The 27,257-nt window shown below is 34.0% G+C and overlaps 3 protein-coding genes and 1 long non-coding RNA gene across 4 annotated transcripts; all 4 read right to left on the bottom strand.

The window, feature by feature from the left end:
- Nucleotides 1–1,103: 1,103 nt before the first annotated feature.
- Nucleotides 1,104–9,902, bottom strand: LOC123658624. Its single transcript, XM_045593990.1, has 5 exons — nt 9,857–9,902; nt 8,477–8,676; nt 7,069–7,300; nt 2,445–2,648; nt 1,104–1,211 (listed from the first exon to the last, which is right to left on the bottom strand). Exons 1-5 carry the CDS (start codon nt 9,900–9,902, stop codon nt 1,168–1,170), a joined length of 726 nt encoding a protein of 241 aa, XP_045449946.1. The 3' UTR covers nt 1,104–1,167.
- Nucleotides 9,903–12,510: 2,608 nt separating this feature from the next.
- Nucleotides 12,511–15,024, bottom strand: LOC123658623. The gene is made up of 3 exons (XM_045593989.1): nt 14,928–15,024; nt 13,435–13,690; nt 12,511–13,036 (listed from the first exon to the last, which is right to left on the bottom strand). Exons 1-3 carry the CDS (start codon nt 15,022–15,024, stop codon nt 12,511–12,513), a joined length of 879 nt encoding a protein of 292 aa, XP_045449945.1.
- A 1,956-nt stretch (nt 15,025–16,980) lies between these two features.
- On the bottom strand, nt 16,981–17,912 carry LOC123658459. The gene has a single exon (XM_045593880.1). The coding sequence runs from the start codon at nt 17,883–17,885 to the stop codon at nt 17,298–17,300; it is 588 nt and encodes a 195-aa protein (XP_045449836.1). The 5' UTR covers nt 17,886–17,912; the 3' UTR covers nt 16,981–17,297.
- Nucleotides 17,913–21,647: 3,735 nt separating this feature from the next.
- LOC123658435 lies at nt 21,648–23,405 on the bottom strand. Its single transcript, XR_006743874.1, has 4 exons — nt 23,250–23,405; nt 22,825–23,015; nt 22,586–22,760; nt 21,648–22,029 (listed from the first exon to the last, which is right to left on the bottom strand). It is a non-coding gene; the product is annotated as an uncharacterized LOC123658435 (long non-coding RNA).
- Nucleotides 23,406–27,257: the final 3,852 nt, after the last annotated feature.

The raw sequence follows: 27,257 nt of genomic DNA, 5'->3' as shown, positions 1-27,257 counted from the left end.
TCATCATGAAACTTTGTACAAATATTCTTGGAGTTATTAGAAGTAACAAAGGATACATTTTATTAAAAAAAAAATCAATGTAAGCGAAGCCGCGAGTAAAAAACTAGTTTAGAATAATAATATATAGTCTGTACCCAGTCTATTTAACTATATAATCGTGGTTTCAGTGGATTTAAAAAATTTTCAGCCAAGGGTCAGACGTTATAAAGCGCAGTGTGATCTTTTGTAGCTGTAAGTGAACTGTGTAAACGCTGGATAGATAGGCTTTAAAACACCATTCCATTTAAATATTTATAGCCTGTGCTATGAAACATAGTCAACAAATATACGGTGAATGTACTTTATCTTCTTCTTAACTTAAAACCAAGTTTTCTTTGAAATAGACATGGAAATTTAGATGATCAAACAAAAAAAAACATAATATTCTTTAATATATACTAAAATATTAGTATAGATTCATTATGTGAGTTAGTCGCAACATTATAATTCTATTGTATATTTTACAGAGAGAGAGAGAGAGAGAGAGAGAGAGAGACAGAATATCCTATCGATATATAATAATAATAATAATAACATTTATTTCGGAAATAGCCTATATAGTGTTAGTAACAATGTTTCTTATAACCTAGTGTTAGTACAATAACAGACAATAAATTTAAATAGTTTTTATATTTATATATTTTTTTTGGTCAAATCACATGGAGTTTTATCCAATGTCGCAGCATTGGACTCTCCCATCTATCTACAAACACTTTCAGAATACTATTGTGGCTGCCGCGGCAACGCTCAAGTAATGACGCGCACCTCTTGCGCATGATAGCTTTGAAGTCATCGACGCGCCTTTCCGATATAACAATTACATTAATAAAATGTATAAAATGGTGTTATTAAATTATATTTTTTGAATTAACACAGCGATGTAATGGGTTAAAACAATATTATACAAGGCGTAGGGACTAATTAATGTTTGAAAAGTAATTTCAATAGTAGTCAGAGAAACTATTCAGCTGCTAATATTTGTGTTAACCTTTGAGTATGTGTTTGTATAGGAGACTGTTGAGTATGAGGGATTGAATTGAATAATTAATTAACCAACTTATGTTTTACTTAGGACATTTTTATTTCCATTTAAAATACAATTGTGATAATTTCATTAGTGTTAGTTTATCATGCTCTTGATGTTGTTCTAGATTTTTCTTTTTGAAGGCGATCTGAAACATTGATAGTAGGATTAGGAAACATTTATTGGTATATATTATACAACTAGGTCAGCAAATAAGCATACGTCTCTCCAGATGGTAAGTGGTAACCGTAGCCTATAGACGCCTGCAATAACAGAAACTGCAAGCACGTTGTCGACCCTATTCACAATAGGAGCAGAAGCTGTGGCCACCTTACTCACCACAGGAATACAACACTTCTTGAAAGTAGTATTATTTAGCTGCGATATTCTGTAAGGTCGAGGTACTTCCCCAGCCGGGCTGCTCTAGATTTTTAGCAGAGTATATTTTGCTATACCTCAGTTACCCATATATTAGATAAAACATAACAACTTCGTGAAAATTTACTCAAGTGAACTACAGTAGTTTATTTTTAGAATAGTACAAATTCTACATAACAGAGACTGCAGAACAAGAAGGTAGTTTGATTTAAGATTCGGAAAAACATATCATTATATTTTTTTCCGAATCTTAAATCTTATATTAACTACGCCATTATTAAATTTAATTTTAACCGAATATTCTAACAATTATTTTCAATTAAAAGCTTAACATATTTATTGAAATTAATTGAATCAGCAAACTTAGTCATTTAGGTTTAGGCGAAATTCTACACCACTAATCCTAACAACTAACTAATTAGTAGGTACTAATGTACCAAATAGGAATAGGAATTCGCAGCGATATAAAGCTTTCACTAGAATATTCGAATTCCTGACATATCTACAGAAAATAACAATTTAATTCGAAGATTTGCGATATAAAGATATTGTAATTTTCTAGGCATAGGGCGAAATTACAATCAAGCATTTATATTATGAGAAATTCTAAATTTGTAGTATAAAATTAATATTTAATTATCTGGAACTTATAATCAAATTGTCTATCTGTTTATCTGTATAACATTATATTGATAGCGCACATCGCTAGCTTGAAAATTTATATACACACACACACACACACATATCAGCCTATCGCAGTCCACTGCTGGACATAGGCCTCCACAAGTTCGCGCCAAAAATGATAAAAATTTATATGATTTGAATTTATTACACGATGCATGACTTTGTATACTTTTTACCTCGAAATTTATTTCGGTTTCACATACAACGCTTAGGAGATAATCTATTACAGTTTCTCATCGATTCAGATAAAAAAGGCATGGGTATAATTTATAAAATAAAAATTTTACAATGTAAAAAAAGTTTTCAAAGATTAACTTACGGTAAGCCGCAAGACCTTCAAAATAATTATCTTTAATCAGCCAGAAGTTGACAAACCACTGGACAATTCCCCTGCAGCTGATATACGCGAAGAGCAGAGATATCCAGCTCGTATCTTCGTCGCGTTCTTGAAGGCATTGCCAGGGAAATGGTTTGTTGATCCACTTTAGAGCTCCGGGCTCAGATATATACAGAAGTATTGCGACTGTGTGACAGTTATTACGATGTAATGATGATATTTAAAGAAAAAATGGTACGTAGCAATAAGATAGCCTTTGTACATTAATATTCCATAGAATATTAATTTATTCGATTCTTTCGTAGGTGGTGTTCAATAAAGTATATTAAGTAAATTCTCTCTCGCTTTTTCTCTCTTTCATAACACAAATGTTAATAAAATGTTTTGTATCCGACCAAAACATCAAAAACTTATTTCATAACAGCTACAAAATTTGATTGCTTACATACCGCTAGCAGCGCCACTTACTGGGTCCAATTGAGATAAAAACTACCCTATCTCCCAAGTTGGACCAAATTGCAGATACTTACAAAATTTGATATAAAATTGGTTTAGTAGATTCGAAGTTTATCTGAAACATACATCGTGACACGAAATTTTTATATATAGATATATATGTTTATACTCTGACTAGTTTCCTGTCTTAGTAAAATTTTGCTGCAAATATATAGATAAATAAACGCATAACTCTAATTGGCCTATTTCAGGCTTTTCGCTTGTGTCGGGGATCTGGAAACACACACGACAAACATGCACTTACGTCCAGATAATGGTAAACATCTGTATTGTGTACGATTTTTATTTTTGTGTTACCCTCACATTAGGAATTCTAAACATTTTTGAATATCATATCAAAAATTGACTGCTCCAGCGGTATTCGAACCTGCGTCTCCGACTGACCGTGTCGGCGCTCTAGCCAATTAAGCTATGGAACGATGTATGATATGATATTCAAAAATGTTTAGAATTCCTAATGTGAGGGTAACACAAAAATAAGAATCGTACATATTAAAAATAGCATGGTGTTGTCTCCTGTCAAAGATTTTCATTGTAATATGAAACTTTGAATAGTTACGGGTCTCTGTAAAGAACTCACTATAGACGGCGCCACGGTTCGCTTAAACCGAAAATAAAAATCATCATATCAAAAGTTTCGCTCTAGCGGGTACATCGTTCCATAGCTTAATTGGCTAGAGCGCCGACACGGTCAGTCGGAGACGCAGGTTCGAATCCCGCTGGAGCAGTCAATTTTTGATATGATATTCAAAAATGTTTAGAACACCTGTATTATTTATACAAATGTTTGACATTAGCGAAGATCGAATCTGTGACCACCTGTGCAACAGGAATCGCTGCGATCGCTGCACCAACGCATCGTCACAATATTTATTTTATTCTTTCAGTATAATTGAATGATTAATACAAGCGTAAATTTTCTCAGACGATTTAAATTGTCTTCTTGTGGCCACGCACTTATTCTACAATAATATTATTGTTTATGATTATTATTATCAGTGTAAGAATCATGTTTAAAAGTGCTATTTGATCAATAAATCTTTTAGATTTTAATTTGTTGCTCTGACTGTTTTGATTGCTCAGTTATGATCTCGGTGTAAAATCCCTTAAATCCATCCCGAGCGGTTAAAGTGATTAAAACATGTTTTATGACCAATTTCCGTGCCTTGAATATTCATTAAACTTGATAAATCAGGCTTTTATATATGCCCATAGCCTCTGAGTAATTTTATTAGAATAAAGTTTTAACATTTCAAAAAGCGGTCTGGTGTACAATCGCTCTGGTGTAGTAGTGCTATTAGTCGTTTAAAATATCAACGGTTTGCGGGTTCCCTCTCGGGACGATACTTGATTTGTTTGGTGTTGATTGTCTCTCCACCGTGCCTCGGAAAGCATAAGTCCTTAGTCCTGGTTGTTATCAAAAATATTAGAGCGATTGTTACTCATAGTAGGGAACATTTGCCAACCCGCAGTGGAGCAGCGTGGTGGATAGAGATACAATTCTTCTCCTACATGTAGTGGGAGGCCTATGCCCAGCAGTGGATTGATACAGACTGAATACGTTTAACATTTGTACAGAAACTTCTATAATTTACAATAACGTTATGATTTAAAATTTTGTTAGCAGAAAAGGTGGAAGAAAAAGATTTATTGGTAGGATTAGTAGTTAGAGAGCTAGGGAAAGGTAGGTTATAGCAGGATAGATCTTGCTTAAAAGATGGAGCAACCCAAATGGAGAAGTCCTCAACCTCATAGAAGATAGCAGCCAAATAACAATGTCCTCAGGTAGTGTTGTATTCTTTCTTTTTATGTCACTAGGTCGGCAAACAAGCGTACGGCTCACCTGATGGAAAGCGATTACCGTAGCTTATAGACGCCTGCAACACCAGAAGCATCGCAAGCGCGTTGCCGACCCAATCCCCAATCCCCCCAGGAGCTCTGTATTCCTGTATATGTATTCCTGTGGTGAGTGAAGACACCAGAGTATTTGGGCATGCGTTGTGTGACAGCAAAGGTAAAGTCAAAAACACGCTTGTCATGCTCGTAGTGATATAATTTTTTTACCACCAGACAGGCCGTACGCCTATTTATTCACCACCTTAGAGGTATCTAAAAAGAAAAGTTAGCAATATTGGTTATGTTACGTAGAAAAGTTATTAAATAACATTTTTTTTTTAAATTAACATCCACGGGATCTAAATGCCTATGCCTTTTGTTAAACATGCATACATTTTGTAATACCACAGACAATTAATCCACAACTGTCCAGTAAAGCTAGGACGTGATCCGACGCTGACGGTATTTTTTTATTTTTTTTAATGTATACATACACTTACACTCATACATACACTCATACATTACAAGTGTAACTTACACATATACACCTACATAATTAACTATCCATATTCACACATATACCCACCAACAGGTTACCTTAGTACCTTATGAGTAGGTAGTTACACATATAGCGTAAGTGTCTACCCCGCTATATTGAAAAAAATTGCATATCGTATAACTGATATTATCAGGTATGTTTAAACAATTTAATTTTATAAATATTATTATTTTTATTTATAAGGTACTAAATATAATTTAATTAGAAATCTACGCAATTTTATTGTAGCTACTTATAAAATTCTGTATTACGTAAATTTTCTACGTATTTTTGGTTCTAGCTCTACCAGTTTAATACTAAATATTCTAAACCAGAAATCCCTAGGCTGAATTTAATTCGAATCGTCCAAGCTTAGATAATAGAACAAACTTGATCACAAGCTTCCTTGAGCAATATCCGATAACAAGCGACAAGTTTAGACATCGGCCGTCCATTTACAAAGCCCTGAAGGCACTAGACCTATTTGACTACCAAGCTTTCTATTACAAGTTAACTGGTCTGAAATATTACGAAGCCAAGATTGCTAATAGTGAGATAGCTTCGATTGACTTTGTAGATTAACTGAAGCATGAAACTGTTTGATTATCTGAACATAGACACGTGGTAATAGACGTGGCAATATTTGCTAAGCTTATTTACGAATACAATTTTCTTTGATTTTTCAAAAGAAAAAGGTTAGAGCTAAGTTAGGTGATTGTACAATAGGTGATCAGAGCGTGAAAGGCTTACAAATATTGGTTAGGATTTTATTCTTATAGTAAAATTTATTTTTTAATAAAAATAATTTTGAGTAGATCTTCTTGCGATTTTATGTGATCAAATTCATCAAGAAGTTTGAAATTGTAATTTTTTTATTATAACTGTAATCTGCTTAACTGCTGCAGTATTTTTTTACACGTGAAAGCATTATCTATGCCAGATATTAAAAATATTGAATATTGAAGAGAAGTTAACAGAACGTTGATGCAGTGGTCAAATCAAGTGGCTGTTGAGATAACAATTGCAGATTAGTTGACCGCACACGATAAATACATTCTCAAGTTAAAGCTAATTTTATCAGTATTTGGGCGTTTTGTATTTTTGTTGTGTGTATTTATGATATTAGATTTAGTATTCTCTTCCTGTTGAACCGTTAAGTTTAATGCGTTTATTAATCTATACACATAAATAAAACTAGAGTGTCTGTTTGGAATATTAAAATAACAGCTTTTTACTAATTGCGTATGGATGTATACACGATATAAATACCAAATTAACATTATTAACATTTTTTGTCTGTCTGTCTATTTGTCCGGCTAATATCTGAAACGGCTGGACCGATTTTGACGGGACTTTCACAGGCAGATAGCCGATATAGTAAGGAGTAACTTAGGCTACTTTTATTTAAAAAAAAATATTTGTTTTGCAACTTTACGAACTGAACAATATTTTTTTTATTTCACGCTGACGAAGTCGCGGGCGCGGCTAGTCTTATACATAAAATTCTCGTATCACAATGTTAGTTACAATAATCGTCCGAAACGGCTGGACCGATTTTAATGAAATTTTGTGTGCATATCGGGTAGGTCTGAGAATCGGCCAACATCTATTTTTCATATCCCTAAGTAATAAGGTTTTAAGAGAGTTGATAACATATATGGCAAAACAACGTTTGCGAGGTCATCTCGTTAATATGTAAAATCAAAGTTTACTTACTTTCTGTATTAGTGACATTGATCTCACTTAAGAAAATTCCTGTGTATATCAAATCGATAATCAGAGAGGCGATACCAGTTCCTGTGAATGGAAGTACGACAGCATAGAAACCACAGGGTCGTCGGCCATGAGTAAAGTTAACTATACTCAGGAGCAACCAGATCACGTGGACTGATAGCCATAAACGAATTTTTCTGTGGAATACAAATCTAATGTACATATGTATATTAGACTGTAACATGATGTAAAATGATGTAAAAGTCTTGAATTATTTGTACCTACCAAGAAAGAAAACATCTATCTGTCATCTACACTAGTATAATAAAAAAAGTGCGTGCGTACAAAGTATACATCTCAGAAGTGAAACTTCTTTGGCAAACTGATTGAAAAAAATAAATAAATAGATAATTAAGAACTATCTAAGATTTTATTTTTGTGTTACCCACATTAGGAATTCTAAACATTTTTGAATATCATATCAAAAATTGACCGCTCCAGCGGGGTTCGAACCCGCGTCTCCGACGTACCGTGTCGGCGCTCTAGCCAATTAAGCTATGGAACGATACACCCGCTCGAGCGAAATTTTCGATATGATACTTTTTAAATTACGGTTTAAGCGAACCGTGGCGCCGTCTATAGTGAGCTCTTTACAGAAACCCGTAACTATTCAAAGTTTCATATTACAATGAAAGTCTTTGACAGACCTCCTCCTGTCAAAGACTTTCATTGTAATATGAAACTTTGAATAGTTACGGGTTTCTGTAAAGAGCTCACTATAGACGGCGCCACGGTTCGCTTAAACCGTAATTTAAAAAGTATCATATCGAAAATTTCGCTCGAGCGGGTGTATCGTTCCATAGCTTAATTGGCTAGAGCGCCGACACGGTACGTCGGAGACGCGGGTTCGAACCCCGCTGGAGCGGTCAATTTTTGATATGATATTCAAAAATGTTTAGAATTCCTAATTAAGAACTAATTGAAAACTAAGGTGAAGCGGGACACGAGGTGGGTGACGCCTGTACCGAACGAAGTAGGCGGTATCATAATTAAAAAACGTTGCACATCATAACGTCGTAAATTTTCGTGACGTTTCATCCATAAAAATTACCTTTATGCGCCTAAAGAAGTTTCACTTCAAAAACTAAATTGTCGAGGGGATTTTATCTAACCAGGCTAAACAGGCTATAAAATATGAACCCATAACCAATAGTAGTGAAATAATACTTGCATATAGTTGCGTGGCTATTGAGTACCTTAGGTTATATCTAATATAATCTTTTTTATAAAAACCTAATCAAAATAATTTTCTCATTTTATTCAATGAGAACTAAATTTAGAAAATAAACAATGCTTAGTTAAAACTAAACCAAAAACATGCCTTATTGTACCTTCGAAAGCTAGAAGCGACCTTGTTCTTAATAGGCCAAATGACTGTGGAGTGGAAGTCATAATTGTCTACAATGGTGACGTTGTAGAAGTGTATCCTACCACAAGCTTCTGGATCGTAGAGGTATAGGAGCTTCATTAGTGTGATCTCATGGAGCTCAGAGCTGTTAGGGACGAAGCGACAATCAAGAGTCCACCAGCTGATTATGACGGAAATTAACGCTATAATATTATAAACAGTTTTAAATTCATTAACTGATTCATAATTGATTTTAAATGCATCAACTGAGGTAGAGAACAGCAGGAAATATCCTGCTTAAAATCTGGAGCAGCCCAACTGGGATAGTATCTGGACCTTACAGAAGATCACAGCTAAATAATATGCATTCAAGCAGTGTTTTGTTCCTCTGGTGAGTAAGGTAACCAGAGCTTCTGAGGGGACTAGGGGTTGGGTTGGAAACGTACTGACGATGCTTCTGGTGTGCAAGCGTCTATAAGTACGGTATAAGTACGATAATTGCTCTAATATCATCAGGTGAGCCGTATGCTTATTTGCCGACCTAGTTGTATAAAAAAAATCATAATTTATTCATTGCGTTACTTGTATTGTTTCTAACTTTTTTATATACCATTAACCATTACCACTGTTACCATTGCAAGTGCGTTGCCGACCTTAACCCCATACTCTCTCCCGGAGTTCTGCATACCTATCTACCACAGGAACATAGTACTACTAGAAATTATTATTCTTCTGTAAAGAGGTGCTTTCCTATGCGAGCTGCTGTGATCCTAAATTCGAAAACCCGAAAAATTCTATTGAACGAATCGTTTTTCTGAATTTGGTAACCAGCCTTTAGTTTACTTGAATGCAAAACGTAATATGAAATGTACGCAATGGTGATTCTACAAAAAAAATCTTATTAATCTTCGGTAAGATGTTAAAGATTGCAAAATTATGTATAGAAAAAAAATTACGCAAATTGATATTTTTCGTCTCAATTTTTTTTTTTTGTATATACAATTCTTTACATTCAAATGTTTTGTGTAGACTTCAATTGTGAAGTCTAATAGATTAATTTATTCAAAGGAACGGAAGATAAAAGTTATCCAAAGACATTTATATTAAACGAAAATATAAATTACAAATCCAAGATTCACATGACTAATGCATACAGACTAGACTATGTCATACAAGTCAAATCTTAAAATTTGGTTTATAATCTCACTTCGTAGCATTTCGTCAAAACACCTAAAAGTGACTGAATGACAGATGTTATAACTACGGTAATCGCAATCCAAGACTTTCAATTAAAACAAGAATAAATGATCGAATACGACACTAATGATAAAAGCAATCCGATCTTTCTAAAAACAGTACAAATTATAATATTAAATAACTTACTTTGACAAAATATTACTACAATACTCCAAATCTGAACAGTGCTCATCTATATTGAATCAGAACGTTTAAATCCAATTAAAAATCAATCTGAGAAATCTCATCTTCATTTCTGTAATTCTGAAATTAGTGACAAACAATTTCGAGTCGGCCACGGTCAATTTGATCGTTCTGAAATCGGTGGGCAAAGAGCTAGGAGGGTTTATAAAGTGTTTTTTAAAATAAAGTCTCATTTCGATATTTTATTTTAAATATATTAGTATTTTATCTCCAACAGCCTCTTACAGACAGTAGCAGCGAGACCGGACACGAAGAGTGCTATTATGCAGCACTGGATCCGTTTTCATCTCGAAAAAGATACTAAAAATTATTTATTTATTTATTATTTATTTATACTTTATTGTACACCACAACTACATTTTAAACATTAAACATATTAAAGATATTTACAGACTTCGAAAAACATTGGGCGGACTTATGGCTATTTAGCCATTTCCTTCCAGACAACCCAATTACAGGAAGGATAAATTTAATATAATCTCGAGACAGGGTAGGTGGTGTAGTTATATGATAAGCTTACATGCTCTGTAAATAATAAATTTATTGTAATCCGTTTATTTAAATTTGTAACTGACATATTCTTGCTGTCTTTTTCACTCTGGATTTTAATGGATTCGAAATAATTATTTTTATTTTTTAAAAAACTATGCATGATCGAATTGATCGCCATTAAATGTTATAAAAAATCCATGACAGTTATCTTTTAAGGTAATAATAACTCATTAGAACGTTTTTATGGTTATCAAGCTTGTATAAAATAATGCATTATTTGCGAAGGTGGTTTAATGGACATGATATAAATCCTTACCCAAATGAATACGTTATAAATCACAATATTTCTTTTTGCACAAAATTGTCCTAGATATTCAATTTCAAGGAATATCTTGGAAGATATCTTACATAGTTTTAAAATATCTTTGCAATGAATAAGTATCACCAAAAATTAACAGGTTGTTGCATTTTATAAGTCAGGAATATGAATCCTTACTACTACTTACTTACAGTACTGCGGTCACCAACCCGCCTGCCCAGCGTGGTGACTATGGGCAAAACACATGAGTTCACGTTATTTTTGGCGTAAACTTGTGGAGGCCTATGTCCAGCAGTGGACTGTATAGGCTGTACTGTATGAATCCTTTCTAATGGGAAAGACTCCATCAACAAGGTAATTTTATGAAGGTAAACTTTGTCTCTTCGTCTTCTTTTAATTTGGACCCATAATTTAGGAAATAATCTAGAACGAAATGAAGCGTTACGTCGAGCGTCTTTGTAATTTGCCCGAGTTGCACAGTAATGGTTTTAAAATATTTTTGTATCTTTTTTCTTCAAATTAACGCAGGTGAACCGCGGGGCACAGCTAGTGGTTTGTAAAGAAATGACACCATTTCTAGATCCATGACTAAGATTACATACATCAGATTTTAAGTTAGAAATTCAGAATTATGAAATATGTTTGAACAGAACAAACAGACGGACTAAATTAAAATTGTTTGGTCTTTCTCATATTCATTTCTCATTAAGTCCATATAATAAGTTTATTTTGAACATCTATGTAATGTATGTAATAATATATACTTATGTCTATATTATTCTGTAATTAGCTATGTTTATTATCATCTGTACATTTGTAAAAATTAGTAAATGTGGGTGTACTTCTCAAATGTATTTCTTTTAAAAACGTTCAACTCTTCGTCTAACTTCCGAATTTTGATTACGTAGTCCAATATTAATGGGTCTTCCCACGAAATGAAAAATGTGATGCCTACTTCATTCAAATTGAATTTCTTTAAGTGATTTTTTTCATTTTGCATTACCCACCATAATGTCTGTGATTAATATTGTTCACCATTACTCTTCACCCTGGAAGTTACTGAAGAGTTGGAATATTTTTATACAATTTTCGAGGATTTTCCTTTTCGGTGAAAGATTGTTTACAGTAATTAAAGATCGTTATTCTTATTTTATTATGTGATAAATATAAAAAACTAAATAAGCAAATTAATGTTTATTCTTACATCATATTTACACATTTAATATGTTCACAGTTATTCTGTAATCGATAAATTTTAAAATTAATAGACACAATATCAATTATTCCTTTACCGTTACATAGCTGTTGCAATCAGAGCAACACGAGCCAAATATTGTTTATATATAAAAATTATTCGAAAATTTTTAGTAATAATTGTGTTTCCAGGCAAACGAATAAAAACCGACTTCAATTATATTGACAAGTAATACAACGTAGGTAGACAAAAAAATTGTCAAGTAAATACGCATTATCAAAGATTACTCCAAAAGTTGTAATTAAATCTCGATGAAATTTAAATGTGACCATACGTAAAAATCATCAAAATCGGTACACCCAGTAAAAAGTTATTCGGATTTTCGAGAGTTTCCCTCGGTTTCTCTAGGATCCCATCATCAGATCCTGGTTTCCTTATCATGGTACCAAACTAGGGATATCTCCTTTCGAACAAAAAAAGAATTATGAAAATCGGTTCATAATCGACGGAGTTATCCCCGAACATACATAATATATGTATATATATATATATACGGTCGAATTGAGTAACCTCCTCCTTTTTTTAAGTCGGTTAAAAAAATATTGATCTGTAGGACTTCTTAGATATTGGCTTGAATTCTCCCGCTCTATAATAAAGTACTTTATCATCAAACGGTTCTTGGTATTTCGGCTCTGGTATAGGAAAGTTTTCTTCTAATGTCAATCTAGTTCTCACTTCACTTTTTCTGATCCTACGTCTAACAAAAAGAAGAATCCTGCACCAATAGACATTCAGAGCGAGGACGAAAACTCCCCTCATCCAGCAAATGCAAGCGATGATCGGTAGCCAACCACCGAAGTCATCATAACGTTTTATCTTCATTTCTACGCTCCAACCACTGTACCTCAGAATCATTCCTTTTGTCAGGCTCTGTTGTATGTGAGCAACGTAGACAATAGCCATTGACAAATCATAGACGATGACAAAGACGCTAAAATAGAAGACTGTGTCGAGAAGAAGTTTGAGAAAGCGTAGTTTAGTCGTTGACTTGAACATTTGCAAAGCAATTGCTACTGATATCCACATAGAATGGACATAGACGCTTAGTCTAACGTATCTGTAACAAGAGTGAGATATGTGGAAAATATTTAAAAGGATAATATTTAAGGTCTGTGATTTTTTTTTGCACTGTAGACATACAAACCTTTTATTTTGGAAATGTTGCCAATCTTCTAAATCGATTTTAGATATGTATTTATTTTTTTAAGGCGATTGACATTGTAAGTCGTATTATTACAAAAATAATAAATTGCAAATACATTAAATTTTTACTAAAAAAAACTTTGTATTTTCTGTATTTCAAGAGTTAAAAAAACATCGAACTGGGATGTAATAGTTTTTCATAAACCACAAATCTATCTTAAAAGCTGTTGAAATCTTTTAAATACAGTGAATACATAACATACTGTAAAACTAAGTGAATATGTTGACATATACAATTAATCCATACTTTACTTTCTAGTTTTAGCTGAGAGTCGAGTAGATACAGTCACGACGGCTGGAATCCATTCAATAGGCCGTATATTCATAACCCGCGTGTCGTTATTAAATTTCAAATTCCATATAGAGCTCGACGCTCGAAGATTGTAACCGCAGGCGTCGGGGTCGTAAAGATACATTATTCTGGCTAGCTTGTCGTAGTCGTGCGAAGAATGTTCTGGAGACCACACGCAGAAATCTATCGTTGCTGCTCCAGCAAACACCAATACACCTAAAGTATAGAATATCATAATTACATAAAATGTAGCACAAAGTTAGCCAGAATATAGACATTATTATGGGCTTATTAATTTCAAATTTTTAATGGCATGTTTTGTGAAGCGTGGATTGATTCGTAATAAACTAAGCTGCTTTAATACAATTTAGCAGATATATACGAGTATGTTAGTTCAATAAATTAATTTCTCATGAGGTGCATTTTCCTTCATGATCTTTTCCTGTAACGCTGTAACCATCTAAATGGATATACTATAATAGTTCTATACTACTAAAGCCTATTCGCTTTAAGAAAAATAGTGACTCATCGCTGTTCCTTAGCTTAGCTTCGCGCCTAGCTGAAGCAGGAAATATTTCTAGATAATACTCGTAATCATTATTTATACTGATTGTGTTCATTATTATTAGGATATTGTCGGGAGAATTTTTCTATAGAAGAAAAAAAAAAATGGCCATACGAAGTTCGCAGGATCATCTAGTGTAGCAAAGTATACAGGAGCCATATTTAAATTTAACCAAACTATTGGCGAGTTTATAACTTACGAAATTAATAAGAATCGAGTTCGGTTTAAACTTGCTAAGCGATAGTCTTTAGAAAACAAAGTTTGTTAAGCTACTGAAACGGATATTTTCCACACTCGAAGCAGCTGCAATGCGGACCGGTTTCTCAGTCTAGAACCATTATTCACTTAGCACACATTTTCTTTGCCCTACTTAAAATTATTATTCAATATACAAATATTGAAACTACGGAGCTTTTATAGGTTAACTGTAGGAGTAATGCCTGTTTTTTGTTTCACTCGTATTGATAGTCGATATGTTGAACGAAGTTCTGTTATTGATATGTTTTATAGTCTAAGCTATAAGCTAACGATGATACGATTCTGCCTGTAATATCCCATTGCTGGGCGTAGGCCTCTTTCTTCATGTAGGAGTAGTGTCAGAGCGATAATCTAGCACACTACAACAATGCGGGCTGGCGAATGTATAATTGTATATATTCCCTACTATGAGTAACGCTATCAGGAGCTACCAATTTGGATACATTTTTTTTTGTATTCGTTAGTATGAGTAGTATATGGATGAAGTTTGTAAATAAAAAATATCAAAGAAAAAAAACATGTACAAAAAACGCTGTACGCAGTTCTCAAGTCAACTAGTTTCAAATATATTTATTTCATTTATTTACCCTACATTTGCTGTCATCAGCTAAAATCAATATCATCACTCACATTGCGCTATTATCCCTCTAACGATCCATCCACATACTCTTTTATCTTTCGGAGATAGGGACACCTGCTCCAGTTGTACCAAGCTCTGTCTGAGCATAATAACAGTTAATATTTATACTACATTGCCTTTTACATTACCAGTATCTTATTATTATAAAATGTTTATGAATGTTATTTTTTTTAATCTGTCATTTGATATGTCACTTTGATGTTTTCTTTTTAATTATTTTTATAATATAAACGATTTTTGATCGCGAATGTCATAGATAAAAAAATTGCGTAATTTAACTTTGTATTTTCTTTTTTTTTAAATTTATTTATCAAATAAACAATACTGTACTTATTCATTATAAATAGCATTAAAAAAACCACGCAGGTTTGTGACAATGCTATTTAGTAATGACCAATGAACCAAAAAAATATATATATAATAATTATATATTTACCCACCCTCCTATTAGAAGCAAGCTGGGACTGAAAACTCAAAAAGATGCACACAACCAAATATATCAAATCACAATAGTATCAAGAAAATAATTTTTAAGTTTATTTTTTAAATTAATTGGTGTAATACTTTCAATCAATTTTGATGGTAGGTCATTTAATTTTATTAGTCTAGGTACTAAATAAGCTATTGTTCGCTCACCATATGTGTTGTTTATGCGCTTAGTAGTCCATAACCGGTTTTTTGCGATAGTACTGGTGTATTATAGTTTTGTTTCTATCTATACCATACAAACTTTCTTCTAGTATAGTTTCTATCTATACCATACAAATAAATAAAATTGGAGCTTTTTACTACTTGCACATTGATGTATACATAATTATACCAAAATAACATTTTTACAATTTTTGTCTGTTTGTATCGATTTTGGCGAGACTTTTACCAGCAGATAGCTGATATAGTAAGGAGTAACTTAGGCTACTTTTGTTTTAGGAATTTATTTATTTTATAACTCTGCGGACTGGCCAATAACTCTTCGCGATGAAGTCGCGGGCACACCTAGTATTACACATATTTTTCAGATTTTAACAAAATAACTTTTTATGTCTCGTATACATTTGAATTTTAAAAAAGAAAATATATTATTTTAAAACCCGTCTCAATCTTACTTTCTTTTGATAGGTGTATTTCAGTTTAAGCTTTTATTTACTATCGATGAAGCTGTGTTCCTATCTTAAAACTAAGAAAAATAGTCTTCAATCCAGCAGTATACGATGTAATAGTTCTCTTAATTAACCAGACTTTTTATGTTTTCGGCCAGACGCTATTCTAGACCACTATACGGTCGCCAAATGGGAGATTTATCCCTCGTTTATTGCAGAGAGAAAATACACAAAAGTTTTAGTCTGTATGGGTAGCATTAGTAGGTGGTTTTGTATGTCTGATTTTTAGTTGCTGTTACTAATGTAACCTAGAAGCTGAAAAATATTACAGTCATACTAGCTGACTCGGCAAACGTTGTCTTGCCGCTAACGCTATTTAAAAATAGGGGTTGGTGGTAGGAGAGGGAAAATTTAGGGTTGTATATATTTTTCAACGCCAAATCATAATAAAATAAAATAAGAAAATTATCTAAAAATTAAAAAAAGAAATTTTGGGTGGACTACCCTTAACATTAAGGGGTATGAAAAATAGATGTTGTTCGATTCTCAGACCTGCCTAATATGCACACAAAATTTCATGAGAATCTGTCAAGCCGTTTCGGAAACACCGCGACACGAGAATTTTATATATTAGATTAACTTACATAGACGTCATTGTAAATGTTAAATATATCAAAGTTAAGATTATTGTCGCAACACAAATATTTTCATTTAGTATTATAGCTTATTTCATAATGAAATAAAATATTATTTTAGTCTGTCGAATTCATTCTTAACATTACTAAAGCAAGAAAAATTATTCAAAATTACCAAATCTTCTATACGATTGTTATGCAAAATATCTTTGCGAAATTTTTACGTTAACGACCTTACCTAATCGAGCCTTTGAAATTTTAATACAAAGAAGAAATTATTGAAAATAATTGTTAAAAAAGGAAAACAAAAATTACGTAAAACCTTTTATTGTCATTTCGTATTCGTCAAGTAATAAATAATTAAATTCATACCATTCAAATAATCGACAAAGCCACCCTTTAGCATTCTCGTTTCCCTAATTCACGAGAGAATAATATTTTAACACAAGCAACAAGCGGGACACCTGCCTTTAAGTAATCACTATTCGTAATAAAAAATTTCAGCGTCAATTTACAGATATTTTGGATGAAACAAGATATTTAACAACATTGACGCATCACATAATTTCAGTTGATTTTTTTTTTCAATCCCGTTATTCGAATGGCATTAATTGTAATATTTTAAAATTTATAATAGTTGGATGTAAGCAGCCGATTGGTATTGAGGAACAGCAGTGTACACGAAAATTGGCGCTCGGTCTTCGTTTTTGTATTGTAATTTAGCTGTGTAGGCCATATTACGTACATCGTTTTCAGTTTGGAACTGAACTCTTTGGAGTTGGGATCCTGGTAGCAGAACGTAGTAAGCTCCTTGGGCACTTATTACCTCAGCGTCATTTTTAGGCTCCTCCTTGATATTCTCTTTCTGTTGTTCATCGTTTGCTTCATTAACATTTTCTACCTCTTCCCGGTCATATTTATTATTGTTGTCGGTTTCTTGAGGGACGCCATATTGAGATTGCGGGGTCGAATATGTATTGAACGGAGCACCGTAGCTATCAGCAGGGATTCCATAATTTGTAGCTGGTGGCGAGTACTCTTGATGCGTTGGCAAATTAAATGCCTTGGCTGGCCTGTAACCGGCCGGCGCGTAAGGAGCATCCACTCCTTGACCTTCAACTTCTTGCCTCTGTGACCTGAATCTCGCCTGTCTATACTGAGGCGGTTCAGCCATAACCACAGCTCCCAAAAGAAGAACAAAAGCGAAAGTTTTCATTGTTGTTGCTTTGGATGCTTACTACCGAATGATGCTGTGCCCTAAACGGGTGTCACTTTTATACTTATCCCGAAGCTGTGTGTTTTTTTCCAAATTTCCTTGTCCGGATACTCGTCCGGATGTGTCATGGTATTCGCCATGATCGATATTCTGTCAGAGTGAATCGCGACATTGGCCCCCTAAGCGAGGATGATCAGTTGTGTAATGGTGCTCGATTAGGTGAACCTGTCATTGTTCATTGCGCGTACGTGACGCGCTTCCCAACGGACGGTGACGAACTTACGAAAATGCCTAACGAGGCGTTTTAATATTCATGACTCGTGGGGAAATCGTTTTCTTTCGCCGTTGCTAATTAGGTCTTTGAAACGTTATTGTGACTCTAATGGGTCACCGCTTGAGCAAATATTTTTATCATTGATAACAATTTTGAGTGTCGACAGCATTCATTTAAAATTGTTTAATATGCATTATTCATTTTGCCGTGCAATAAATTTACAAGGTCATTTTGTGTATTATAGTTAGTGTGTTTTGAAATTTTATTTTATAGACATGTATCTTTAAGCGTAACACAAAGAGTTATATATTAGCGTTATATGTTTTATGAGTTGAGAGGTCGTTGACCGGAAAGCACCATCAAAATGTAAAAAGCAACGAACCAATATAATTTACAAATCCAAATTATTTGCAATAAAATAAAGTTGTTTTAAAACGCATACGTAACATAATTTGTCAGTGAACTGTTAAAAATTTCCAGCACGCGTTCAACCGTACGTTTATTTCGCGCCCAAAATGGCTGCTTGACATTTAATTACGCGGGAAAACGACGCTGTCCACGCAAGCAATCGCGAGAATACAGATGATAAATAACTTTGTTGTTTTTCGATAGTCGAGGTTGGTTTTAATAAATCTTTATCACGAACCGTGATTTCAATGAATATTAATTGGTAGTTCGTATGTATTTTTTAAAAAGAATAAACCAATCTTGTATTTATTAAACATTTTCGATCTTTTTTTAATTATTTATTGTCAATCAATGTAAATACGAACTCTTTTTATACTCTTCTCAATTAACATTCAGTGAACAAAATATTCGTTGTATTTTGTAGCATGTACGTAAATTACTTAATACAGCATATGTAGTATATATTTCCAATTTACTTTTCTGTTCAAAATTTTTTCACTGGGTGTAAATGTAATTAGACAAGTAATACAATTTTCGTTTTTATGCTTCTACTAATAAACGATGATGTTTTTTTTTTAATTCGAAGTCTACTAATCTCTTTGAAAGTATCCTCATTTGTGTATGAATAGTAATGTAGATTATAAATCCACCTCACGATCATTTGTGACATTCACACTGCGAAGGTTCTAATCGACGAAAGGTCTCTTCCTCCTAATTTAATTCTGAGTAAGAACTAACAAAGGATGTTCTTGCAAATAAGTGGTAAATTTACATAGTTAACATTTTGTTAATTATTAAAGTATAATTATTGAAAATGAATTTAAGTATATTATATTTATTGAAGTATAACTTTTAGTTTTTTGTAATACCGCATCGAAAGGATGCCCAGGATGGGAGGAAGGGTGCGTGTATTGTAATAAAGCTTATAACTGTTCATACAATTTTAAAAAGTCAAGTGTACTTTGTGAGCATTTATACTTCAAATAATATTTCTTTGTGTCGACGACGATAATATTAAGAGGTAAAACGGAATAGGTATTTACTGAACTTGTCTTTTATTATTTAAATGTACTTAAGATATTGAGATTGTTGCTATATTCTATTTTTCTTTAATATTGGTGTACTAAGTAAAACCGCGATTAGTAAAAGTGCACAATGTAACTTTTTTTTATCAAACGTAACATATTTTTATTTGTAATTTAATGCCCTACAGGAATTTATGCTTTGAACTTTAATTTTTTTTTGAAAAAAGTTTCGCTTGAAGCCGCTTCTAGCGCTTCAAAACGGCTTATATCAACTGAATCAATGACGTATTCATTTGAATTTCGGAAAGGATAAAAAATTGAGTATGCTATGTATTTGAAAATTTACTGTAACAATGGCTTTACGAATTGAGGTATCCGAAATTGGTTTTGTATGTGTACGATATAAAATATCGTGAACCCTTTTAAACCTTCGACGTAAATAGCTAAAGAAAACAACGGAATAAGTGTCAAAATTGGTAATAAAATATACCTATTTCTCCTCTTCAATTTGTTTATGGACGCAATTCTGTTTGTTGTACTGCAATGTTGCAGGGCGCAATTGTTTATGGTCGCTGGTTATTAATACTCGGTCCTTATGTATAGAAAACGATTAGTTTTTCTTATGGAAGGTAAAATTTTGTATATGTCTTGTAAAATTTAAGGTTTTATATGTAAAACTAACTGTTCTCTGAATTTAGTATCCTTCCATTAGTGAAATTCATTTGCTTAGATGAAAATCGTCGTAATTTAAATTCTAATTTTCTCTTAATATCAAACATAGTAAAATGGCAGATTAATCTCAATTATTTTTTAAAATTGGAAATGATATATTTTAAGGCTATTTCTTATAGTTTAATTATGTTAATTACCTGTGAATATATCTCCTTAAAATTTTATTGCATGAAAACTTACTTTTTCTTGGAAATAAAGTGATATAAAAATTACTATGTGCCAGCTTCAATCGAAATTTATTATAATTTAAAAAATACTATGCTATGTTTCCCAGTTAGGTATATTATAATGTATTGATTTTCGAGTAATAATTTCCTCCCGTTACTATAGTTGCTGTCATCATCATCATAACTTCAGCCTATCGCAGTCCACTGCTGGACATAGGCCTCCACAAGTACGCGCCTAAAATGGCGTGAACTCTTGCGTGTTGCCCATAGTCACCACGCTGGGCAGGCGGGTTGGTGATCGCAGGGCTGGCTTTCCCATACAGGAAAGTACCACGGGGCCAAGCCTGACCCAGGCTTGGCCCAACTATGTAAAACTCTGGGCCAAGCCTGCAAGCCAGGCTTGTCCCAGTATTGGTAGAAGTCTGGGATGATAACGATGGGCCAAGCCTGGGCCAGGCTTGGTCGCCGGGACTGGGCCAGGCATGGTCACCGGGACTGGGCCAGGCTTTATCGCCAGGACTGGGCCAAGCCTGCAAGCCAGGCTTGTCCCAGTATTGGTAGAAGTCTGGGATGATAACGATGGGCCAGGCCTGGGCCAGGTTTGGTCGCCGGGACTGGGCCAGGCTAGGTTGCCGGGACTGGGCCAGGCTTGGTTGTCGAGACTGGGCCAGACTTGTAAGCCAGGCTTGGTCCAGTCTTGGTAGAAGTCTGGAATGATAACGATGGGCCAGGCTTGGGTGCCGGTACTGGGCCAGGTTTGGTTACCGGGACTGGGCCAGGTTTGGTTGCCGGGACTGAGCCGGGCTTGGCCCAGTCTCGGTAGAAGTCTGGAAGGATAACGATGGGCCAGGCTTGGGTGCCGGGACTTGACCAGGGTTGGTTGCCGGGACCGGGCCTGACTTGGTTGGCAAGATCGGGCCATGCCTAATTCCCAGGACTAGGCCATGCTTTATTGCCAATATTAGACCTCGCTTAACTGCTATTACTGCCCAAAAAATTAAATGCCGAATATTTTCCATTTATAAAAAAATGGGATTAATAATTGTAAACACATGTTGATAGTAACTATATTTTTATTATAATGATGCACTAGTTAAATTACATTAAAATACTTCACTGACTGTAATTAACAATACAATATTAATCATCATCATATATTAATATAAATAATTGCTTGTTCTACCGGTGACAACCTATAATTTTTCAATCTTTTGCTAACAATATTTTAATAATTTGTAAATCTTTGTGAATAATATTTGGATAGTTTTTAAATACCAATGCTTTGCGTTTTTCCTCGTTATCTTTTAAAGATTTATAAAACTACAAATGTCGCAATGTCTTTGTATGGCAAGGCGTCACCGATAATATTCCAAGCTCTTTGTTTACTCGGTGCATCTCCTGACTGCTGGACGACTTCTAATATTTTTTTAACTTGTTGTCCAATGGTGTAATTGACGCTTTTTTTTTACTTTAGACATTTCAGTGCAAATAATACGCTGCAAATATTTCGCAAGATGTTCGTAGGTAGTTTGTGATGCCTGGAAATTGTACAATAAATGATCGTGGTAATATGTATTATTTTAAAATTAAAAATGTATAATATTTTCGTACAATAATTGACCAGTGCTTTTAGCCTTTGATAATGGTAAAAAGTGAAAAAAAAATACATTATAGTAGTATATAACCGTTTTTTATTTCTTTACTTTTTACGTGAAATTATAGCTCACTAACGAAGAGATTTTAAACAATACAGTATTAACCCTTATCCAATTAAGCACCTTAAATAGGTTATGCATTTAATATAGATCAATATGGCCCTCAGCTCACAGCATGTAATTTAAATGAATAGTTTCAAAGATATTACAAATTTAAAATGCAGGGATATAGCGGTTGCGGCGGTACCGGCCGGGCGGCGCGGGCGCGTGCCAGTAAATAATAATAAAAGTAATAGCGCGTCGAAGACCGCGCGCTTCGACCACCACACCAACTTTGATAAATTAATTAATTGCCTAAATGATAAATTTTGAGGTTATACGAAAAAAGTGTAAATGAAAAATGTATATATCTTTTTATTACCTACAACTTGCCATTTACCTTATTTCCGTAAGACTTGTAGTTTAGCCAGAAATCGACATAAGCCGTTTTTATCCCCATAACCCCTCACTTCCCGACATTTATTTTTCCTTTCATTTTCGTTGTATTCTCTTTCTTTTCCAATGGGTTTCATCCTACTATAATTTTTTAGGTTTCAAAAGCTAAATGTACTGGTCTATAAGTAAATATAATAATAACAATATTGATGACTAATTCAGGAAATATTAAGTAAGTAATACCTTTAGGTTCCATTATACTTTCACACGCAGCTTCATCGCTCTTATCAGGTTCCTTCTAAATTGTCGTTGGAAGGAATTACTACAAGAGCATAGGCTCAGTATTTAGATCAATCATAGATTCACTCTCAGTGCTCTCAACATCATTTGTTTTAAAGGATTTTTTAATCGGCGTGATCCTTGATTATAATTCTCTGAAACGCCAATAAATTATGTTACTACACGATTACTACTACATCGAGCACCATTACTTTTATTATTAGAATTGAAATTCAATAACATTAGCGAAAACAAATTTACGTTGTACAATTTAAAACTTCTAAAAGTATAATTCGATTTTGATATCTATTAAAAGGTTAATTACAAGGTATTGTCTCGAGATAATTTTAATACTATAAATAAAATAATTAATGTGCGTAAATACTCACTAGCTTAGCTGATAATCTGATTGGTTATTTTAACCATGTCATGAAAGGCACGATTTCAAGTTCAACCCATTTATTCACCTTTTGTCTTCATCTTTTTTTGGTGGCCACAAACACATAGTTTCGTTCTCAGTAAACCAAGAAGTTAGTACTAACTCTATAATTTTTTTATTGTTTAATTTAACAATTTAAATTTATTTATAACAATTTCCGTCATTATACAAGTAAAAAAAAATTAATAATAACCTAAAAGAAATTAAAAACGTTGAGTGAAGCAAGCACGTTGCTCGACTGATTCAACATCAACACAACAGTAGCGTAGCGTATGTCGCAGGCCGCAGCAAATAATTATGAAAAAAAATATGGCTGTCGTTTCACCGTTTGCGCAGGTACTATTGTAGACAAAAGTGCTAAGGCAAATGCTCCACGAACCTCTGCGGTTGCCCGTGAAATTCAAAATATATTATAAAATATATACTAGTATAAGTTTGTCAGCAAATGAATAATTGAATCGTGTATTAATAATAAAGAAACTCTCGATTATTATTTTCTTTTGAAAAATATGTAAAGACATCAAAAATCGCATATATTATATTATTTGTATTATTTTTTGATTGTACTCCTACACACTACACATTCTTGCACATACCAAGGTTGACTGGTAGAAAATGCATTAGCGTTAAGCCCGCCTTTTGTACACATTTGTTTTAGTGTATTTATTGTACAACAAAGAATTTAAATAAATAAACAAATAAATAATTTTTCTCTCGTCTTAAAGTTGGCTGAAGTTGATGCATTATTTTGACACAAAATTAAACGTTAATAAAATAGACAAACGAATCCATTTCGTTCGTTATTGTACTCTAGGGCACGAGAAGCGTGTGCGAGGGTGGAGAGGGACGCAAGGCGACAGTGCGCGCTTACGCAGACCCGAAAATCTGTTACTACGCAAGGTTTTGCGCATTCAAGGTCAAACACGACGCGACACGTGAACAGTTGCTTTGCTACTTGCTACACTTTCTATTGTCTCCGTGTATAGACATATTTATATTAAGTATATCAATTTACGGCTTCTAGTAATTCTTAAATAATAATAATAAAGAAAAATAAACGTGTCTGACTGACTGTAAAAATTAATATTTTTTTTCTATCAATTAAAAATTAAATCATTTCAGTATTTTAAATTATACAGTTAATTTATTTAGCTCATAGTTAAATTGTAGATTATCAATTTATGGAAAAAAACTCAATTTAAAGTTTTAAATAATTATATTAAGTTTTGAAGTAATTAAGACGTGAAAACTATTTTATCGATTACTTTGCAAATAAACTTAAATATGTACAACAATAATCTAATATTATATTACTTTTATTTATTATTATAATGCTCATATATCTATTTTAATATATTATAAGTTACAAAGCTTTGATTTTATTTTTATAATATTATATTATACCTATACCTATATCGGTTCAGGTTTATTTCTTACACAGATATTAATAGTTCCGACATTCCTTTTTTGTTTTCATTTTTTATTTAGTTTTTACTTTAATTAACATTCCACAACAATAAGTATTTAATACTAGATTGTTTTTTTTCGGATCTTCCAAAACTTTATTTTTATAATGTTAGCTAATTTTTTCAATTAAATTATTTTTTCATATAGTTTCATACGACACAAACTCAACAATAGAATATACAACTTTATCTGTTCGCACAACAGGTATTCGTAATCTACTATAAGCTATGATGACACGAGTTTCAAAACTATATTTTTATTTTTATAATGTTTGATTCGCATACTTAATTAATTCATTAGTTCTTAAAGTTATATATAAAACAACAAACAAATATAACAATAGTCTTTCTTTATTTTAAAATTATTCCTTTTTTTCGGTTATATTATTAACCTTTTTACATTGCTTGGTGTTGTAAACATTTATTATTCGAATTTCGTTACAATGTATTTTGGTCCAAAGTTGGGTATTCATTGGCATGGCCGAGGCTAGTTTAACCAGTCTTGACCCACGCTTGGATCTCCAATGAATGGCCAAGACTAGGTTAGCCAGTGTTGGCCCAAGGTTGGCTGATCATTGGCATGGCCGAGGCTGGGTTAACCAGTCTTGGCCCACGCTTGGATCTCCAATGAATGGCCAAGGCTGGGTTAGCCAGTGTTGGCCCAAGGTTGGCTGATTATTGGCATGGCCGAGGCTGGGTTAACCAGTCTTAGCCCACGCTTGGATCTCCAATGAATGGCCAAGGCTGTGTTAGTCAGTCTTGGTTTAAGGTTGGGTGATCATTGGCATGGCCGAGGCTGGGTTAACCAGTCTTGGCCCACGCTTGGATCTCCAATGAATGGCCAAGGCTGGGTTAGCCAGTCTTGACCCAAGGATGGGTGATCATTGGCATGGCCGAGGCTGGGTTAACCAGTCTTGGCCCACGCTTGGATCTCCAATGAATGGCCAAGGCTGGGTAACCCAGTCTTGGGCCAAGGTTGGGTGATCATTGGCATGGCCGAGGCTGGGTTAACCAGTCTTGGCCCACGCTTGGATCTCCAATGAATGGCCAAGGCTGGGTTAGCCAGTCTTGGCCCAAGGATGGGTGATCATTTGCATGGCCGAGGGTGGGTTAACCAGTCTTGGCCCACGCTTGGATCTCCAATGAATGGCCAAGGCTGGGTAACCCAGTCTTGGGCCAAGGTTGGGTGATCATTGGCATGGCCGAGGCTGGGTCAGCCAGTCTTGGCCCAAGGTTGGATAATCATTGGCATGGCCGAGGCTGGGTTAAGCAGCCTGGCCCAGGCATGGGCCAATACTGGTACGCCGAAGCTAGGTTTCCCAGTACTGGCCCAAGCCTGGCCCCTTTGTCAACTCTGGGGGTTTCCTGCTTGGGTTGTCACACCGTCACCCTTGCTTGCTGCCCGTTTTCGGCCTGTGTATTTCAAAGCCAGCAGTTGGATGGCTATCCCGCCATCGGTCGGCTTTATAAGTTTCAAGGTGGTAATGGAACTGTGTTATCCCATAGTCCCAGCTTACGACACCCACGGGAAGAGAGGGGGTGATTATATTCCTTACTGCCGTAACCACATAGATAGATGCTGTAAAGTATCCGAAACGTCGGCTATCTAAAAAACAGAATAAGCCGCGAGAAAATCCAAAAAAGTTGTTTCATTATAATATATTGTCATGCTGAAGAGAAATCCACTTACTTCGAAAATCGAAAGTGATTTTTATATTTGTTCAAATATTTTTTCTGGTTTAAGTGTTTGAAGAAAAAAAAACGCTTTACACTTAGTGGCGGGTGTCATGGGTCGGATGAAACACTTTATTGAAGGTCCGAAAGTATTATTTGTTAAACAAAATACAAACATACCCGTCCTCATCACCTAAAACTTATATATGCCCATCTATCTATTGTCATGATCAGAGTTGGAACATTGTGTTACTTGTAGTCAATCGCTCTATTGATTGATCCACTAAGCCTCAAAGAGCACAAATGTCTCACAGAAAGATATCATCATTCGTGGTAAATAGTAAATATCTAATATGAATGTTGCTAAGCGCATAACTCGAGAATGGTTCGACCAATTCGGCTAATTAATTTTTTTTGTATGTTCCTTAAGGCCTATGGAAGGTTTTAATACTAAAAAAAACTATATAAATAAAAATCTATTAACTTTTGATTGAAAGAAGTCTGTCCGGGTAGCTAGTAAAAAATAAATACTTTTTATTGTACACCACAAAGGAACGTTACGAAAAAAATTGATACATACAAAGAAAGATGTACAAAGGCGGTCTTATCGCTAAGAGCGATTTCTTACAGACAACCTTGGCGTAGAAAATTAGAAGCGGTAGGGAAGTGTATAAAGAGTTGATAAAGAATTGATTGATTGAATGATTGGTTCGAAGCTACAAGTAAAGATGGCGGATCTTAAGCTATATTACAGACTAATTTTTGACCTCTAACTTTACAGGATCTTGGTCGGTTCTGTTAAAATAAGTGATACATAT

Source organism: Melitaea cinxia, chromosome 12, assembly GCF_905220565.1.
Source record: "Melitaea cinxia chromosome 12, ilMelCinx1.1, whole genome shotgun sequence".
Lineage (NCBI taxonomy): Eukaryota > Metazoa > Arthropoda > Insecta > Lepidoptera > Nymphalidae > Melitaea > Melitaea cinxia.
Note: the sequence above shows the minus strand (reverse complement) of the source record. Positions and strands in the feature narration are given on the sequence as shown.